The 21,296-nt window shown below is 33.5% G+C and overlaps 1 protein-coding gene across 1 annotated transcript in view; it reads left to right on the forward strand.

The window, feature by feature from the left end:
- ERBB4 (erb-b2 receptor tyrosine kinase 4) overlaps positions 1-21,296 on the forward strand; it is a 1,120,642-nt gene that overhangs the window by 733,280 nt on the left and 366,066 nt on the right. The window contains exon 4 of the mRNA XM_032638162.1: positions 13,929-14,063. Coding sequence (XP_032494053.1) covers positions 13,929-14,063 — 135 coding nt within the window. The remainder of the gene's footprint in view (positions 1-13,928; positions 14,064-21,296) is intronic.

Here is a 21,296-nt window from a genome sequence, read left to right on the forward strand (position 1 = left end):
ATAGAGATTATCACAGGAGATTAATTTTCTATGTAATTCTACGTTATATGTGAGAAAATTTTAGTGAAGGACTTTAATTTCAAAGACTTCATTATTTTCCAAATATAAACATATCCTTTTGTTAGAGGTAGAATAAAAATTCATCTACTATAATATATCATATTCTTATCTTTTTTCTCAGTACATTTATGAAATTAATGTAAATAATATTAATAAAATGTCCCAAACTCCCAAGTAAAATCACCTCCGTCCTTTTCCACTCTTAAAATTAAAAATGTTACCTGATAGACATAGCTAAAGATGAATATATTAAATCATATCGAAGAAAGGAGGATAATTTTTTTTTTTGCGGTATGCGCGCCTCTCACTGTTGTGGCCTCTCCCGTTGCGGAGCACAGGCTCCGGACGCGCAGGTACAGCGGCCATGGCTGATGGGCCCAGCAGCTCCGCGGCATGTGGGATCTTCCCGGACCGGGGCACGAACCTGTGTCCCCTACATCGGCAGGCGGAGTCCCAACCACTGCACCACCAGGGAAGCCCAGGAGGATAATTTTTAAAAATTTATGCCCCAAGAAAATATTTTGGTCATCTTATAATATCGAGTGGTGTACAATTCAACACTGTTACCTGCAAAGACGATACCTTGATAAATCTACATTTTACCATGTTTTAATTTTGAATTCCTTTTCATTTCATCATGTGAGCTTTACCTCACTTGCCATTAAAATGATTAGGATTTAAACTTAATGTTAAAATAAATTTTCATTGATTTGATTGCATTCATTTGAATACTTTGCTCTTTTGCTCTCTTTGTATTAATTGCTCAACAAAAATTAATAGGAAAAAACATTATATGGAAAATGCAGATTTGTTTAGGAGAACCAGATGCCCTACACATTTAAACTACAAAGCACATAGAGTCAGATTCTACTCTGGCTGTGATTTTGGATAAGGTAATTAAAAATAATTTTACCCTATTCATTAAAGTGGAGCTTCCAAAAACTAAGCACAGGTAGAGTTCCCACAGTACTTGAACATAATAAAATTGCCTTTCTTTTCTTTAGTTCAGTCTTTTTATTGAATTGAAGGGCTTTCCCTTAAGTAGGCTGAATTCTTGAAGTTTTATTGTGCTGCATTTTCCTATTGTCTACTTTCAACAGAGGCAAAAGGAAAGCACCTCCAATGATGAGGTTGGGATGTAGTCCAAACATCTAACAGAGCCAGGATGTTTTTTTTAAATACACAGTTTTTCATGCAGAAAAGATAACTTAAAAGCATAATTTTACCTTTCAACTCATTAAAGTATTTTCAAAAAGACTTTAGGGAAATTACTGTGACTTCTTAATTATACTTAGAAGTAGATTACGTAAGCTAGAGTTGTGCTCCATCGCTACTTAAACTTTTTTTTCCTTTAAATTTCTCAGTCTTTTCTTCCTATTATGGAGGGAGTATAGAATAAAAAGTTTAAAAGCAGGATCCCAACTCAGCAGTTAGAATGAGTTGGAATCATATTTCTCTAGAACACTTACCAGTTACTTACCTCTCTAAACTTGTTTTCTCATCTGTAAAATTAGACTAGTAATTATTAACTCAGAGGACTTCTGTAAGAGATACAGAGATACATTGAGAGATACATTGGATTATAAATATATTCAAACAATGGCAGTATTACCAAGAGGTATTAGAGTGAGATGATTAACAGCAGGCTTTGGAACCTGATAGGCCCTTGAATCCTAGTTTAATCCCTGTCTGTGTGTGAGGCATTTGGCACCTTGCTTTATTATTCTGTGTCTCCTTTGTTATGGCTTTGGGGTATAGGAATCCCACCCAAAAAAAGAAAATTGTGAATTTAGCATCTTAAGTAATTTTGTGAGTTTCTAGAACCTATAATATGCTCCTAAAAGGGCATCTGAAACTTATGTAATTTGAAAATAATTGTTAAAAATGAGCAAATGCAAACCCGCATATTCTAACTTGGCCTAATAATCCTGCCCCAGTTTAACTCTCTGAAAAGTGTATTTACAAGAGGTAGCAGAGATAATTATCAAGCAGGATAGAAGAAATCAGTTTACCAGAGAACTTTTCTTATCTTCTCCTTAATAGTAATAATAGCAATAATAATAATAATAATACATCAATTGAATGCTTGCCACATAACAGACACTGTGGTGAGCATTTACATGTATTGACTCATTTTCTCCTTACAATTTCCCTGTGAGGGAGGTAATATTAATATCCATATCCTTATTTTATAGATAAGGGCACTGAGACTTGGGGAGGATAACTAATGTTATCTCACAGGTGATCTATGGGGGTGTCATGGTTACCCAGTCTGACCCCATAGCCTGTGCAGATATTTACATCCCAGTAGTTTTTCCTTCTTGAATGTCAGCTTCTCAAGTTGACTGAACCATCTGACATTGTTAGGCATCTTGGCACTTGGGTCATTTCTTCATGTCCATCCTCAAAGAGCAGCCAGATACCCCAGATAATTTTTAAATCATGTTTATTAACCCTGAAAAAATGGAAGCATCCTAATATAAAAGTGTATCTTAATTTAGAAGACATGACAATACAGGTTACAGAGCTATACCATTGAATAGTGGAGCCATCTGTTATGACATCAGATGTCACAATATGAAAATAATGTGAGTGGTGTTTCTAGGAGCCATAGGATATAATGATTGATTAAAAATGACGGAAGTTTCTGAAGAAATTTTAATGAACATTTTTTCTTCAAATATTTTAAATATGTAGCTTTAATTCTTAAAATCTCTGAGCAAATATAATATTTGATTATATCTTTTCTTCATTCAAGAGTAAAGAACTTTCTTGCCCTATATCAACTAGCAGTTTTATTACAGCAATACTTGTTACACAGCTAGGTTTTAATATACAATTTATTAGTTATTTTTTTTAAACCTTTAATAAATTTAATCAAAAGTTTAGAGCAATCCCACCTCCCTGACCAACCCAGAGCTACACAGTTATGTTTAATAATGCTCTGTGTTTCCTAATGAATCCATTCTGCTTCAGCAAAAATGCCCAACTCTTGAAATGGAAGAGGACAGCTCAGTTTACTTGTCCCTGTCCTTTGGATTTTACCCTGATTTCTATGAAGCACAGTGGTGGTGGCAGCCGAGATGAAGGTCACCTGGAAATTACCAGCAGAGACTTGGTGACCTGTGAACTATGTACCAACCTGAACTGAACAGAAGGAAATCTACCAGTTCCAAGCACTGTCATGGAATATAATTACAGAGATGACAAGAAATGACTCAAAGGATTAACCCAACTAGATATTCAGGATTACTCATTATAGGGGAAATAGTGAGTTACAGAATTTATGATCTTGTCCTCAGGAACAGTTTATCTTATGAAATACAGATAACCCCAATTTTTATTAGTCAACTTTGGAAGTACATTTAAAAATATTTTAGCTTAATATATCTAGCTCTAAAATTATTATGCCAAGCACCAAACTTAACTTATGAAAATTTTGTATGATTCTCAGAAGTTTTTATTTGGTCTTCTTTCCTCCCAAAAGATCCAATACTTTATTCAATGTGCACATATGTTTAAATACTTTGAACAAAGGAGGCTCCTGAACTACATTCAAAACATATTTTGAAATAGCTACCATTTTGTGAGGACCTAGTATGTACCAGGTGCTTTATATACATAATTGTCATTCTCAGTATAAACCAACAAATTAAATATTATTATTCCTATTTTCTAGATAATAGAATAGAAACTTTAACTTGCCTGAAATCACACAGGTAAAAATAGCAAAGATATGCTTAAAAAATATGAACTAATCTACAAACAAATTGTGTCATATTCATATATAGGAATAGGACACAATAAAAATGAACAAATTACTAATAGGCAACAGCATAAATAACTGTCAAAAATACTATTTTAAGTAAAAGAAGGCACGAGAAAAGAATACATACTGTGTTATTCCATTTATATAAACTTATATACTGGCAAAACTAATCTGTGATGATAGAATAGTGCATTTGGGAACACATTATTAGGAAGGAACAAGGAGGAATTTCTGGAGTGATAGTGATATTCTGTGTCTTTGTCTGGGTGGTGGCAGCATGGGGACAGAGGCACAAACACCATATACATGTATATTTAAAAAACATAGAGTTTAAGGTTTGTGCATTTTCCTGCATGTAAGGTATAGTAATTTAAAACTTTATACAAACCAATCTAACTCCAAAGCTATTTCTCTTTCTATTTTGCCATGATATCTGATATTTCAGGTTTTGAAATCTGTGCTTTACAAAATGATGACTACTCATATTCAATCATTCTTTTTCTAATTGTCTCCAGATTAAAACTCTACTTAAAAGAAGTCAACGTAGACCTACTTGTGGGTTTTATAAATGTTCTAGAATCTGCTTCTTTGCACTCTTATTTTATGACTTCTTTATTTTGTAAAATTTTGTCTTTATTTATTATCTTCGGCATTACTTTAACATCTAGACATTTTAGCAGAGACACCCAGGCCCCCAAACCATGTATTTGTTATTTTTAAATAGCCTCTTAAAAATCGTATTATAATCATTTTACAAGATTAAATCATTCTGCTTTCTCTTGCTTTATTTTTTATTTGCAAGTCTTAGCTTGCCAGCAACAAACACATACAGCAATATTATTTGTTACTGTCATCAAGAGAAATAATACTTTTCTGAAATACTCTAAAGAAGTAGTGAAGAAGTCACACATTGTGAGAAGAGTTATTAAAACTATATAAACTAATATCGTAGGTGAGATATTTGAAAGTGACCTTGTAGTTTATCCCAGGCTTATTGTATTAAAGCCTGTAAGTAAAAGGGACAAATCATTTCTGGGCAGTAATATGACTTTCCCCCTTATTGGTAATGAAAACATTGAACTCTATGGATTTGTTCTACTGAAGCAATTACATTTTCTGGAAAGTTGGAGCAGTTTTAAGAGGATTGTTGTCTGTAATGAAGGCTTTCTGGTGGATAGGGGAATAAAAATATTTGATCTTTATGTAAAGGAGTGTTCTATTTTAATAACAAGAAAATAGTGAATTTTTCATCCTTTTTTATATACTTTTGATTGTGTTCATCTCTTTTATCAGAGAGATGTTCACTTAATGTGAATTTTTTCATCCAACTTCTAGAAGCCATACTTTGCTCTTTATTTTTATAATTATTGATATAGTTTTAATGTATTTTTCTAATATATTGTAAAATATCATTTTCAAAACATTGAGTCAGATTCCCTCCCCCAAAATTAAAAAGTTAGGAGGGTAACATCTGGTACATTAATTACTCAATTGTTTCCTAATAACCTCAAATAGAGATCAGGTTTACCTCAGTGCTTTGTAAATGTTTCACACATAGGAAGATCCATTTTCAAGTAAATGGAAAGAAACCTCTTGACTTAAAAAATTACACTTCAAAAATAGTATGCAAGAGGCTAAACTCTTGGGAATATAAATCGGCAAATAGCACTTTGGAAAACGGTCACTGTGGTCCAGCAATTTCACTTCTACTTATGTCTACAGCATAAATGTGCACATATGGTCACTAAGGGCATATTCTAGGATGTTCCTAGCAGCACTATTTGTGATAGCCCAAATGGAAAATACCCAAATGCCCATCAGTATAATAGACAAAACATGCAATACCATACAACAATGAAAATGAACAATATGGGTGAATTTCACAAACGTAATGTTGAGCAAAAGGGAGTCAGACAAGAAGAATGCAGACACTATTATCCCATTTATGTATAAAGTACAAAACTATGTGAAAGCAATCTTGCTCAAAGCCAGGATAAAGGTTTCAATAGAGAGTGAAATATGAGGAAGGCTTCTGTCGTGCTGGAGTGTTCTATGTCTTGATTGAGTGCATAAGTGTGTTCAGTTTGCAAAAACACATTGCATATGATATATGCACATCTGTGTATGTATATTGTACTTCAATACAAATTTTGCAAAAAATCTTTATGCCTGTTCAATTCACAAGATTTATGTTTTATAAGTATATATAAGATGCCAAGAGATTTCTTTTGAGTCAGTATGGCAGAGACTGCTTGTTGTCTCCCAATTCCATTACATCTGTCTAAGTTTTAAATAGTATATAAAGTTTAGCTAGTCATATAACACTCAGTACAAAGACTGTGATTCCCTGCCTTTCGTGCCCAGCTGTGGCTCCATGACTGAATTCAGACCAATGAGACATAGATATTGTATAATTGTCTTGTGGCTGTTTACAGGGACCCTCTTTAAGAGACAACATAATCAGTGAACAGCTATTTGAGTAATTACTAAATATAAAGTGTAATATAATCAACAACTGTGTGACAGATCGTATGATTACAATATTCCCATTATAGAGTTGAACAAACTGAGTCTCATAAATGTATACAAGGTCACACATCTAGCAAGTGAAAAACTAGATTTTGAACTTAGTTTTACCCAGTTAACTACATTTAATATTATTGCTTTCATACTCAAAGTCCTAATACAGAAATAGTAATCTATCTCTCTACCCACCCGCCTACCTATAGTATAGCTATCTACATGTCTATCTTTCTTTCTATCTTTCTATATATCTAGCTATATACAATATATTATGACTTTAATATGTAAGATGGATTCGTGGAGATGGTAGGTTAGAAGCAAAACGTTGAATCTGGCATGAGATAATAGAACCTAAATTAATAAGGAGCAGGGAATATAAAAAAGAATGGGGTAAATGAAAACAAACATTATGAGGATTTTATTTAGGGTGTCATGACTGACTAAATATTGAGCTGTAAGTGTTAATTACAAATCTCAAGTTTTGAGTCTAATTGACTTTTACAACATGTTATTTTGGTTGTACTGGAAATAAGGAAATACTGGGGGAGTACAAGTTTGGGAGAAATTATTAGAAGAAAATTATCAAACATGTTGACAAACACATAGAATTATATAATAAGGTAAGAGAACAATTTGAGAAGGAAATTCTGTATTTGTAATTTAAAGCCAGTTACAAGACAAAATTTATTTTTAAATTTTTCCAGAGAATATGAATGTTTAAGTGGATTACTACTTTCCTAATGGATAGAAAGAATTGATACATTAAGATCACACAAATTGTATTCAATATTTTATGTGGTTTATAATGTAAACATCATCTAGTGCATAAGGAGAAGATATCACTATTATGTTATTAATTAAGCAACTAAGAACTTTTTACAAACGTTAGTCATGTTCTGAAGATGTCAGTATCATTATAATCATCAAAACCATTTGAATTTCTACTATGTGCTTGACACTTTCTTTGCTACCAGGGCTGCAGAAAGATGTATGTCATGGTTCTTATCCTCTAGAGACCTACATTATGATAGGGGAGACAATATACAAAAGAATAAAGAAGATAAGGTGGCATTTGTTCTGTTAGATGAATGGTTCAGATAATCAATGTTATAAAAGTTAGAGGCAATTCTCCTCTGAAAACTAGATGGTCATAGTAGACTTCTCAGCAGAGCTAGGACTCAAGCTACAAAATATTGAAAGCTTAGAATTGTTTTGGATCCTGAAGTATTAGTGCATTGGAACATTATGGGGAGAATTACTAAGCTCCATTCAACTGAAATCAAGATATTTTTGCCACTATTTTCTATCTTAAGCTAACTTTCAGTCAATGAATCTAATAATTTCTTCTTGAAATTGCCTTGCTCTGTTTGAAAAACTGTCCACTGTTATTTCCTAACATTCGGTATCCAGTATCCGCAACCATGAGATTTTGACTCTGATCATCGAGCTGAAATACAGAAGGTTACATCACTCATTTACATTATCACCCTCTCCCCACTCCCAATACAAATGTGACATTTCAATTTTGCACACTTCAACTCTCCTTAAATCATCTGTATAAAAACTTCAAAGCTTGATTGATGATGAATGAGCCATTGTCTCCTCAAGCACCCGGTTCTCATTAGCCTTTAGAGTCTCAGCTTATTAATAATGAACCTTGAGGGCTGACCCAGTGGGGTAGCAGCAATTCATTGTGCTCCCAGCTGAAAGGTCTGGGTTTGGGAAAGATACAGGAATCTCTGGCCCAAGTCCATTCCAGAGATGATGTATTAAGTATCACAGGTGGATGATGTGAGCTGTATTACTTTTGTATCATTATCTGCCAACAGACTTTCGTGGCTTAAGGTGATGACAGTGAGAAAGATACATTGCTTTATGTCTGAGAAAATCCAGTAACTGCTTCCTGCAGCTTCATCTTGAAAATGGGCTTTTGCCACTTTGGACTTTGACTTCTTGATTGTGACCTTTGGCTTGGATAAGCAATAGAATTCTGATGTATGCATTATTCAGACGTTCCCAATTAGACAAGTGCAATATTTCTAATCTTTATTTACTTTTATTATCATTTTAATTCTAAGGTTGACCTGTAAATGCACCCATGCAAAACAAGACATTTAAATACGCAGTCAGGGGTCGAGGTTAAGTATTTCACCCTTGCTTATTAGATATTTCTTATATCATTGTGCTTGTTAGCTTTGTGAATAGAGGTAAAAAGTTTACTATTGATACTGATCACATAAACTAAAGTGAAATATGGCTAACTGCATTTAAGATTATAATCTTTATTTTGTAAAAAGAGAAAGACATTCAGTCTTATTTATGAATTGTTCTTGGGAGTCAAAGCAATTTTGTTGACTCCTTAAACCTAGTAAGAAGGTCATATTAATCTGTATTTTCAGCAGGGATGCTACATTACAATCAGGCTATTTCTTACAGGGCAGGGGCAAAAAACAGCCAAGATTTAGTATTTTATCACATTTTCTTTTGCGAGAATATATTTGCAAAATGTCAATGATTCTCTTAATGGTAACTCATCCCCCCAATTCACTATAATAGCTAGCATTTGAAAAGAAATGAAAAGCACAAAATAACTATTTAAATAGCACAAACATTTCCTTCTTTATTAGACTCATACAAGTGAGAATCGAGGGAAGAAATGGTTAAATGTACAAACTTTGTGGATTGGATCTCTGAGACACAAGTACTTTACACCTTCTTTAAAATGTCATGTTGACACTTTACAGCTTTCTAAAAAGTAATTTAAGGAACAATGTGAGGTAGATTTATGGTTCAACATAAAAACACTCATTTAGACTTTTGTGTAGCACATGCTAGGTAATTGGTACAGGTTTGGGGGAATTTTATTTGTCTGGGATAGCTCATAATCATCATTATTCACCTGATAAATGATAACTGAATTTGGTACACAAAATAGGTTTAGGGATATAAATGAATATATCTAAATGTACCTTATAAATATTTAATGTACTGCCTGCAGTAATTTTGCACATTATCAATTATCAGCATTTTATGTAATAAAAACTATTTCTCTTTCAACTTATAAAATCTCTAACCTCAAAATTATATATGTATTTCATTTTTTTATACTCCGGATATTATATTTTCTTTTATGAAGCAAACATTTATTGTGTATCTGGCTTGTGCCTTTCATGATAGACACTGGGGATACAGTTTTGAACAAAACAAAAATGACCCCTGGCTTAATGAAATGTAGGACCAATAAAAATCAACTGTAGAGTGTTTATGGAAAAAAGATAACTTTCATTCTTACTTTGATTTTGTCAGAATATAATTTAAAATTAGGAACTATAACAAGTTAGTTGATCAATGTTGGTGACAAATATCAGGGTACAATTTTTTTCAGTTCAATTTAACAAATATTCATTGACTGAGTATTGCTCCAAGTTTGATGATATAGATACAGCGCTGAAAAATAGCCCTTGCCTTCATGGAGTTTAGTCTAATTACTTCAGTTACAAATCATGTGCTGTATATGTTAAATTTAACACATTGGAGAGTAGTGTGGATTACAGTTTACTTACTCTGAATACAAAAAAAAAGTCATGCTTTTTTTTTTTCTCTTTTTTTACTTGACTTGCACGTATTAATCTAGTAGGAAGTGTTTGAGACACAAACATACTTAAGTATTTAGTGGAGTTTTTTAAGAAATGAAATTATACTTTTTTTCATAGAAAGTTGTATTTAATATATCTTATTATATTTAATGGTGGCATTTTTAAAGGAGACATAGTTTTGTGAACTTGCTGGAAATATTTTTATATAATATGATAAGAAAATTCATAACAGATTTTTTCTACCAATTATTTCAATGACCAAGAATCTATTTGTGTCTCTCTTTATTTACTGTGATATATTTCCTACAGGGAAAGAGAAATTCAATGTAATGAGATTACCTTGAACTTCTTAGTTATTCAACATTTTTTGAGTCCTTCCACACTTCCAAGCATCTTTGTTAGAATATCAATGAGGTCTGGGTCTCATTTGCCTATCTTCCTTAGAAATTGTCTTTTTGTCATGGTCTTAAAATATAATTATTAATCACTTTATTTCATGCTAATGGGATAGAAGCTCTTGGTGTAACAAAGGTGGTACCTTCTAATAAATCTTTAGTAAAACTGATAGAAACTAATCTGTTAGCAAAGGTAGATTTAAAGTACAGCTGGACACTTTTCTTGTATCATCCTGGATAAATATCTTACCAAGCTTTTCTCTTTCCAATCTTTGTCCCTTTTTCTAATGTAAACATATAATTTTAAAAAAGCCTTTATAGTCAGTGAAGGCAGACGCATTGGCTATCCCTTTTGTCCAGAAAATAATCTGTGTCTTTTAACAATTTTCTTGCAGGTCAATACCTTTCCCTAGAATTTGCTTAGTCCAGCAATAAATCTAACTGAATATTTCCCCAAAGAAGCATATTAAATTAATATTTTAACACTGTATAAACTTATAAAATAATGTAAACCATATAAATGAATAAGTGCAGTTTTGACATTATTTTCTGACATGTTTAAGTAATCAGGTTGATCAAAAGAAAATGTAAGATGAAATGTACATAAAAACTTCTATAAATATCAATAAAATATACACTTTCTGATTGTGAGGTTATGACATTCAACTACAGATTATGGTCTAAGCCAAACATAACAGAAAAAAAGACTATTTTCAGGGAAAATATACATATACATTATTAAATGCTAAAACTTTACAAATCCCCCTGATCCAGAATTGCTAGCAGATGCTGGGTTTTGAATTCAGAATAAAAGCCTCATCCAGATTGATCATGATTGTAGTCTTAATTTAAAATTTTAACATGTAAGATTATACTTGAATTATTATTGCCTCTTTTCTAAATCATTTTCCAAGTATAAGCCAAGCTCTTGAACAGAGTATTTCTAAGAAACAGATGTCAACATTGGTAACAGATTAATTTTTATCGAAGAACAGGATTTGATGAGATTATTATTCAGTATAATATAATCTGATTCTATTTAAATATTTTTAGATAGGAATTTGTAGATGGATACTGTGATCTGTCAGTATGAACTATTTGAATTAAAATGTAACTCCTGAAAAATATACTCTTTCTACAACGTTTGAGCTATTACCTTTTCTCTTCACATTTTTTTTTAAGAGAACTTTTCCAAATGTAGACTGAAAAATAACCTTCATTTCCTGGATAGCAGTCAAAATCTCCTTTCTTTGTCACTTAATGAAGAATTATTCCTAGAGCAGAAGAGCATCACCTAATGTCTCATGAGAAAGCTATTAGTATGAGATCGTCACATTTCTTAGATAGAGACTTAATGCCAAACATTAGTGGAGAAATCCATTTTCACAATCTTTATTACATCTTACGTCTCCCCTCTGCTTTGATGAAGGTTGTATTTTTAGGTCATGAAAAGGAATGAACTGGGTTTTAGAAGTAGAAAGATTATCTAATTTCTTTTTGTTTCTTTTTTTTTTTTCCCCCTTACTTGAGGAAATGGATCCAATAGTCAGTGAAAGGATTAATGATGGAAATGGGATTGATTTTAAATGTGGAAACCCCTGAAATGTCAAAATTAATCTGAAGGATTTTATATATGCAAAGTACTAAGGCATTTTATATGTGACCACCAATCTTACTTCCACAAATACCTTTTTTATGTGTTTTTTTTTTTTTTTTTTTTTTTTTTTCCTGCGGTACGCGGGCCTCTCACTGTTGTGGCCTCTCCTGTTGTGGAGCACAGGCTCCGGACGTGCAGGCCCAGCGGCCATGGCTCACAGGCCCAGCCGCTCCGCGGCATGTGGCAAGTTCCCGGACTGGGGCACGAACCCGTGTCCGCTGCATTGGCAGGCGGACTCTCAACCACTGCGCCACCAGGGAAGCCCCCATTCATTCTTTTATGCCCCTTTTTGGTTTAAGGGGACTCTTAAAGGTTTAGCTTGGGATACTGCACAGGAGAGGTGATTTTCTTAAGGCCAGCACAAGAGATGGAGTTAGTTGCCTTCCCAATATCATGGACCTCTTCTTCCTCACTAACACCCCTGCACATTTGGCTTTTGTTTGAATAACAATATGTTCACCTACATACTTGCTCACTCAACCTCTCTTGCATTAGGAATGGCCATGGGATATTGTTCTGGCCATTGTAATGCAGAAGTAATCCTTGGGGAAAGCATGTCTTTCCAAATCAAAAGTTGAAGCTTCACCAGGAGGAAGTCTCCTGCTTGCTCTTCTGTCTTTACCTTGCCTTGAATTCAAACAAACACCTTTAGATGCAGCAGCCATCTTATGCCTTGTATGAATAAAGCCAACATACATAGCAGGTTGTGGGTACTGCAGAACAGCTAAACTAATATCCACACTGCCTCCGATAGGTTTCTTATTATGTGAGAAAAATCATCCCTTATCTATATAAATTACTGTTAATTGGACTTTTGTTATTTGTATCTGGATGCTTTATGGACTGATATATGATTTCTTTTACCTTGTTCTTGTATTGGACAAGAAGAAAAAATGTGGTAGATATTGGGTAGGAAGATGCTATGTGTATTTCTCCCCAATTTCTTAAAATGATAAAAATAGTATTTTCAGAGGGAATATCTACCTTTTTTCTGGATAAGCTAAAGGTATCTGAATGAGAATCTATGTATATGATCAGCCATTGTTCAGAGAGGACAAGTTATTGATTAAGGCTAGAGTAGTGAAATAGAGAATCAAGTAAAACTTGGCTCTGATGCACATAATCCCACAATCTTGCCCTTATTCCAATGAACCAGAGCGTTTTTATGATATCTTGCTGTGTGTTGTTCTTAACAAATAATTGGCAATTCTGTTGACTACATTTGAGATGAACAAAGAACACTTTTGTGATTGAAGCATTAATTTTGGCTTCCACTTTGCGCTAGTTACTTACCTAACTGATTCCTGTCAATGTCACATTGACTGAAACAATATTTTTAAGGGAAATTTAACAATTTGTAGCAAAAGTCTTAAAAATATTCACAATCTGGCTTAAAAATATTCACAATCTGTGAATGTTATTTATAGAAAGAATTTTAAAGAACTAATCAGAGATAAACAAGTTAAATTACCAATAAGAAGGGGTTGGTTAAATAAGTACTGTTTAAGTTATACCCTGACATACTATATGCTCCTTGGAAATAACATAGAATAATATTTAATTACCATTGAATACTCACCAGTTAGTATTAACAAAACTAGCAGGTTATGAATATTATATGCAATATTATTCCAATTTCAGAGGAAATTTAAAAAGACTGATAGCATCTGTACCAAAAAGTGAAGAATGTTTCTCTCTGAGTGCTTGAATTATGAGTGGTTGTTTTTCTTTGTATTGTTCAATGTTTTCAAATTTCTGCAACCTATATGGCTCAGGAAAAAGATATTTTTAAAGATATCTTGGCTATTAACAAAGTAACTGTAATTTAACACTGAAAATAGCTTAACAGTAAATCATTTTTATTGACTACCTTTTATCATCAAAAAGTTTGACAACAAATCTATGTTTGTTTGTTTGTTTTAATACAGAAATCCTAAATGGTGGGGTCTATGTAGACCAGAACAAGTTTCTTTGTTATACAGACACAATTCATTGGCAAGATATTGTTCGGAATCCATGGCCTTCCAACCTGACTCTGGTGTCAACAAATGGCAGCTCAGGATGTAAGTAGCATTATCCTTTTTAATGTCTCGAAAGATTCTTCTACCTCTTGTTTTCACAAGAATGGCTTATGTTTATCATGTCATTAATAGTGTTTTGAATTTTGACTGCATCCATTGAAATGTTTAGTTATGTATGACAGGACATTCTTTTTGCTTCTAATTAACTCTCTTTTTAGAATGATACTCCCCCTTTACAAATTCTCATTGTCTTAACCTGATCCCTTTTGCTAAATCTAAATTATTTTACCATATTTCTAATGTCTAAGCATGTGGCCCATTGTCCATAAACTTAAGGCTGGTGTGTAACTGCTACTTCAACTCTTTGTGACTCATATACCACTGAGAAAATGGTAGTAGAACAAGAATGTACTTTCCTATTCACTGAATTTTTTAGATAAGAAATAAAAACCAGTGAAAATTTTAGAATTCCTAAGCCTTCATTTACCCCTAAAACCTTCATGGTAGTACCTTATGACAATTCTAAACACTATCAATAGAATGGAGAAATATATATTTCATACAGAAGAAATACATATTACATTCTGGTTTTAGTCATTAGCCTAATAAACTAGCCAATTTCCCATTCTTAAAGTGTATAGTATTTCTACAACAGAGGATTTATTAGATTCAAACTGTTTAATATGATTAAATGATAAGCAAGTAATATTTGAACTCTCATTAAAGCTTTTGGAAATTATTCTGCTGGGAATCTGTTTCACTTTTATACAGCAGGCTATGTTGCCCCCACATTTATTATTACTGACATATGTATGAGAACAGAATCTTTATCAAGAATTACCCTGGGTTTTATATTTCTCATCTATTATTATATGTTTTCCATCTGAAATCATAACTATCTTCATACAGTTCAATGATTATTTGCAATAGTACTGATTGTGTTTTAGTACTTTTGTAGGAAATCAAATTCCAAGGGACAATTATTAAACTTCTTGATGGTCCTAATAACAGAGAAATATGAATATACTTGACAAAACTGACAGCTGTGTTTCTAATAAGTGGCTAAAACTTTCTTTAAAAAGTAAAGTAACATAATTTGCTTGTCACCTTTAAGCAGAAATTTGTATGAGATATCATCTTTGTTCAACAGTGTTCAAGTTGCATACCTTGTAAAATTACATGTGAATGAGAAATTGAATCTGTCCACAGTAACAAAGCAAATGATGTGCTTCAGACATGGCTTCCATTTTTCAGTCTGCCCATACCGTAGTACACTTTATATGAGGGGGGAAAATCATAACGTTTGGATAAGAGGAAAGGCCTACTGACTTTCAGATTATTAGTTATTAGCCTATAATGCATGAATGAGATCAGGCAAGAATAAAGCCCAAGATAGAAGCCAAAGGGAATGTGTCCACCAGCCTTACAGGATGTGGAGCAGGAAAGGTGTGAGGGATTTACTGCACTTTCACAGATGGTATCTCTTTGTGTTATTCTTTTGAGGGCAAATTTGGATGTTTGTGGCTATAATTAGGCACCAGTAGCTGTATTTTTTTTTGCATGCAAATAATTGCAGGTACAAAAACTATAAATGCAGAGTAGAATCATAACAAATGATTCTTTACAGATTAACCATCAATTGCTTGTTGAAGTTTTATTCTTTACATATGAGTTTTATTTGCTGACACATTATATACAGTGCATGATACCGTATCTGATAATAATAAATTGGCTGGCCTTGAATATTGGTTTTCCATGGCTTTATCCTGAGTCAGTTTCTTCACTTGCCTTCTCCCCATGGGTGATTACTGGCTGTTCTCATGGTTTAAAATTCAGCTTCCCCACTAAGTACCAGAACTACCCACCACCAACCAATCAAATCACCCAAGTTAAGACGTTGGTAGGCATCACTGAGTTCACCTTATCTTTGGTTCTTGACATTTATTTAATTGCTAAATCATGCTGAATTTGCCTATTTATTCATTGTACGTATTTTTTAATACCATTGTTCTAGTTCAAGACTTCGTCTGTTGCCTGAATTCTTGGAACAGTCTCTGAATTCTTAATATTTTTTGAGGCCATGACCCTTGTAGCAGTCTGGTGAACCCATAGCCCCCTTCTCATAATATTTAAAATAAATAAATAGGCTCAAAATGAATATTTTATATCATCAATTAATATGTATAAAATCAATAAATTTATAAAATAAATTATAAAGGATTACAACAAAATAAATTAAATTGAAATACACCTATCAGCATACTTTATGTGATATAGTAATACACTTCTTTATTATTATATTACATAAAGTATTCTAACAGTGGGATTAATATGTAATACAGTTTGAAATAGTAATTGGCATAAATATTATTTTAAAAAGGGAAGTCACTTTAACAAATGGTGTTGGGAAAACTGGATAGCCACAGACACAAACATGAAGTTAGATTTTTATCTTATGCTACATATAAAATTAACTCAACATGGTTTAAAGACCTAAATGTGAGACCCAAAACTAATGTAACATTTCCCCCATCAAGTTCAAGAACCTCATAAATTCTATCCACAGCCCCTTTAGGGGCCCAAGAACCCTTGGTTAAGAGCCCCCGTGTTTAACTACTCTCCTTGCCTTCAGTCCTGACAACTCCACCTGACAAAATGCCAGCAAGAGCTGTATTTAATGGAAATCTAACCATGACCTTGTCTAAAAACACTGTCACTGCAACTGACTAATGTAGGGTCAAAACCAACAACTTGGAGTTTTCAGCAGATTCCTACTTATTTTCCCCCTCTATAGAATGAGTTCTTAAAATTTCTTTGTCTTCACTGCCCTTCCTCTTTTGTTTGCTGGGCAAATTTTATTCATACTTTAAGATACTCATCAGTTGTTATCTCTTCTAAGAAGTGTTCTCTTCTATAAGCGAGATTAGGTAACTTTTCCTGTGTAACCCGATAATAACCAGTGCTGAACCCTAGCATTGTCTCACTCTAAAATGAAAAGTCCTTGTGGACAATGTCCAATTCATCATCCTGTCCTCTGTTCTAGCACATGATAGATGGATAACAGATATATACTGAATAAATAGATAAATAAATGAAATAGATCAGGTCATAAATAGGAAAATCAGATGAATTCAAGTTATATTTTATTCCATCCATCACTTATATTTAAGAGAATGGATGTGAAGAATAAATTATAATCCACAGACAGGTATTTTATCCATTTCAAGTCTATTTCAGGTAAAGATGGCAATACACATGTATATGCTTAATCTAATTTATACTTATATAATTATGTTACACTATTTCTATTAATTATATTTGTTCAATTTATATTTTATTATATTTATAATAATTATAAGATAAAATACGTGTCTACTTTTCCTTTAGTGTTTGGAGACACTGATTTGTTTAATAATTGTAAATATGTTCAAATCACATAATTTTGACAAAGAATGTAAGGATAATTCATTCTTAAGTGATATTTTGCAAAGTATTTCTTAACGTATGTTTTTGGGTTTTGGTACAATACTAATTCTTTTTTTTTTTTTCACATCTTTATTGGAGTATAATTGCTTTAAAATGTTGTGTTAGTTTCTGCTGTATAACAAAGTGAATCAGCTATATGTATACATATATCCCCATATCCCCACCCCACCCCTCTAGGTGGTCACAAAGCACCGAGCTGATCTCCCTGAATCTAAAAAAAAAAAAAAATTCTGATGAACCTAGGGGTGGGGCAGGAATAAGGACACAGATGTAGAGAATGGACTGAGTACTAATTCTTAAAGCAGAAAAGTGCAATGTTTTCAAGAACAACCTGGCTTTTTATTGACATACTTTTTGGCTATAATTGAAACAATGAGGAAAAGGTTTGAAGTGTGTGGAAAAACAATTTTTAAATGATACTACTTCTTTCAAAATATGTTATTTTGGAATAATTTTAACCAAATTGTATTTTTCAAAATATTTGAGATACTTCAGTCTAAACTTTAGCAGGATAAAGTAGAGATGAGTATCTTTTTTCTTGTACAGATCCCTAGCAAGACTTCTCTAACATTCTAACATCCTTGAATAGCTATGTCAATAGGGCCTGTGCAACAAGCTGCCCTTCAGAGTGAAAAAAAATCATATAGTGAGTTATGTTTCACTTACCTGGAGCTCTATAATAACGCTCATCAACATGAGAATATCAAAATGAGAATATCAAAATGATGGAAATTACTTACCCTCTAATAATTAAGCAAATGGAAGTATATCAGAACCTGAACATGGAAAAATAGACAATGATATTTTCCAAGAAGAAGATGTATAGTTAAGAGAATGGATTTAGGAGGCTAACAGGCTTGTTTGAAATCTAACATTGCCTCTTACTAGTTATGTGACCTTGGGCAAGTCACTTATGCTCTCAGCACCTCCATTTCCACGACTATAAAAGGAGAGAGTCAAGAGCTGAGCTGAGCCACTAGATTTCATGGTGGTCAGTTAAGAAAAAGAACCAATAAGAAGGTAACACTCAAGCTTTTAATCACTTAAGGCAATAGTATAAGCAAGAAGCTGCAGTGGAAAAAGCACCAAGTCCTCCGCCGTGCCATTTTTCACCATGGAACAGCTCCAGGAGAGAGTCAGATGGATCAGACTGATCAACACAAACACAGGAAATTGTCTCACTGCTGAGGGAGCCCCCAAGCAAAGGCTCCTGTCTGAAATTTTATGGATCTGGGGGCCAGAAGGGAGAGGGGAGGGAGGGAGAGGGGAAAGGGCTGAGAGTGGGAAAGTACTGAGTAATGAGCCAGAGTGGGTTCCCCCCACCCCTCTAAGGACATTTCAGCAAAGGCACCCAAGGCAGGCACTTGAGAAAGAGGCATCCTACTGGAAGCACCTGGGCTAGAAATGTCAACATGCTTAAAAGCATGGCTTGTCAGGAAGCCCTGAGTCCTCCTTGACTGCAGCTCCCTTCAGAGACCTCAGCACATTGACTGTGCACCACCTCTGCTGTAAGGAGGGCTGCTTTCCTCTGTGAGGGCTGCCAGGTAAAGCCTTCGTAGCTACCTATGGTCAGGCTTGAAAGATCCACATAGGTTCTTGGCTAAGAGCTTATATTATCAACTTCCTAGGGTTATTATGAATTATTATGAGGAAGAAATGAGTTAATATGAGTCAAAATTTGAGTGATTTCTTATAGTAAAGGAATAAAGTGTCTTCTGATTAAGATTTGTTTTTTTCATATGACTTGACCATATGTGGACAGAATTATTTTTATATGTGACAGTTACATTTTCATTATATATTAATTAGTTGATATTCTATTATGTTTCTGTTTCATGTGTGTTTTAGCATCCAGAAGATAATATTTCATAGCTTGATCTCACTGAGACACTGAAAGCTACAACTCAGATGCTGCAGATCCTAGTCTTTTTTTTTTTTAGCTTACACCAGATGCACCTCTCATTCTCAATTGCTTTCTAAAACCAAATACCAGCTAATGACACAGTGGGAGTGTGGGGGAATTGGAAGATTCATAAAAGAGCATTAAGTTCACAAGCATAATCTGAAGACTAATCGTTTGTTTAAACCAGATGTCCCACCTGCATTAAAACCATTAGTAGGGCTTCCCTGGTGGCGCAGTGGTTGAGAGTCCGCGTGCCGATGCAGGGGACACAGGTTCGTGCCCCGGTCCGCGAAGATCCCACATGCCGCACAGCGGCTGGGCCCGTGAGCCATGGCCGCTGAGCCTGCGCGTCCGGAGCCTGTGCTCCGCAACGGGAGAGGCCACAACAGTGAGAGGCCCGCGTACCGCAAAAAAAAAAAAAAAAAAAAAATTAGTAAAACTTAAAACTATATTTTCCTTTTAATGACTCTTACATATCTTAATAATTGTCTGCTCCTAACTAATACTGCATGTTGTGTCCTATCTAGATAATTTTGTTGAACTAGAAAATAATCGGATGTCAAAATACAGTTAAACTTGATTTTCTTAGTTTATCACCTGTTGTTACTCCTTCAGTGTTAAAATAGTTACGTAAAATACATGCACTCTTCAAAGTTTAGAATTTTGTAGTAGAATAAAAAACAAAATTTGGCCACAGTGCATTTCAATACAGTTTCAGTTTCTGTGTATTACATACACACATATCCACTTTTACATAAACGCATATATATAATCAAATTATGCATATTGTTTTTAAAAGTTTTAAGATAAAAGTTTTAATTAGGGAAATAGAAAAATGTGAAAACACATTAGAAAGCCTAAATGAATCTGCATGAACCCAAAAGATAGTTCTTTGAAAAGATGTATAAAATAAATTCTTCATGAATCTCATCTGACAAAAGAACTAAAACTCACTTATTGAATTCAGATGCAATTTTTCTAAACAAAATATTAGCAAACAGAATAGAATCTAGGAATATATTTTAAGAAAATAAGAGCAAGTGGCAGTTCTGCCATATTTTTTATCTGTTGGTGAGAGAGTAGGGACTTGAATCTTACCCTGATCTGAGAGGGCCTTTATCATTATATTTATAAGAAGAGGTTTTCCAGGTTGACTGAAATTCACTCCAGGATAAACTGTTACGTAAGAATGTTACAAGATACAAGCACAATGTATCTACTAGCTTGGTTTTCTTATTCTTTAGTTTCCTGGAATAAGAGTGCATTGTATCACTTTTTGAATAACTTTTTATGACAAATCTTTATTTTCATCAAATGCAATAGTTTTCTTTCAATTAACTTTTTCATCAAATAGTATATGTACATAAAATTAAAGAAGTATGATCTTTGCTTTCTAGAAAGTGATAGAATATTCCTCAGGGGTACTTTACCTCAACCCCAGGTGGCAGAATGGAAGAATTCTCCCACAATAGACCTTTCCTAGCTCAGCTCAGTTCTCATATTTATCATGCATATCATGGGGTACTTTATTTTATTGCAAATCATATATATATATGCATTTACATATAATATATACTTATAAAGTAAACATATTGTATAAATGTGTGTATACACACATACACTTACATATACACACATTGGCCTCAATAGTTTATGATTATAAATTAGTTTTCACTTTCCTTTTACATATAAACCACTTAAAATCTGGAATAAGTTCCATAGTCTCTCCACTCTGGCTGTGTTCTCTTACTGCCAACCCCAGCTTCTGCCACAAATGACTACAGTAAACCTCAGAGCTGTACTGTGTCCCTCAACTGCTGTGAAGACCCACTATACCCCCAATTTCCTCAAAGCATAAATGACATTAGTTATTAACATGATTTTGC

Source organism: Phocoena sinus, chromosome 7, assembly GCF_008692025.1.
Source record: "Phocoena sinus isolate mPhoSin1 chromosome 7, mPhoSin1.pri, whole genome shotgun sequence".
NCBI classification, from domain to species: domain Eukaryota; kingdom Metazoa; phylum Chordata; class Mammalia; order Artiodactyla; family Phocoenidae; genus Phocoena; species Phocoena sinus.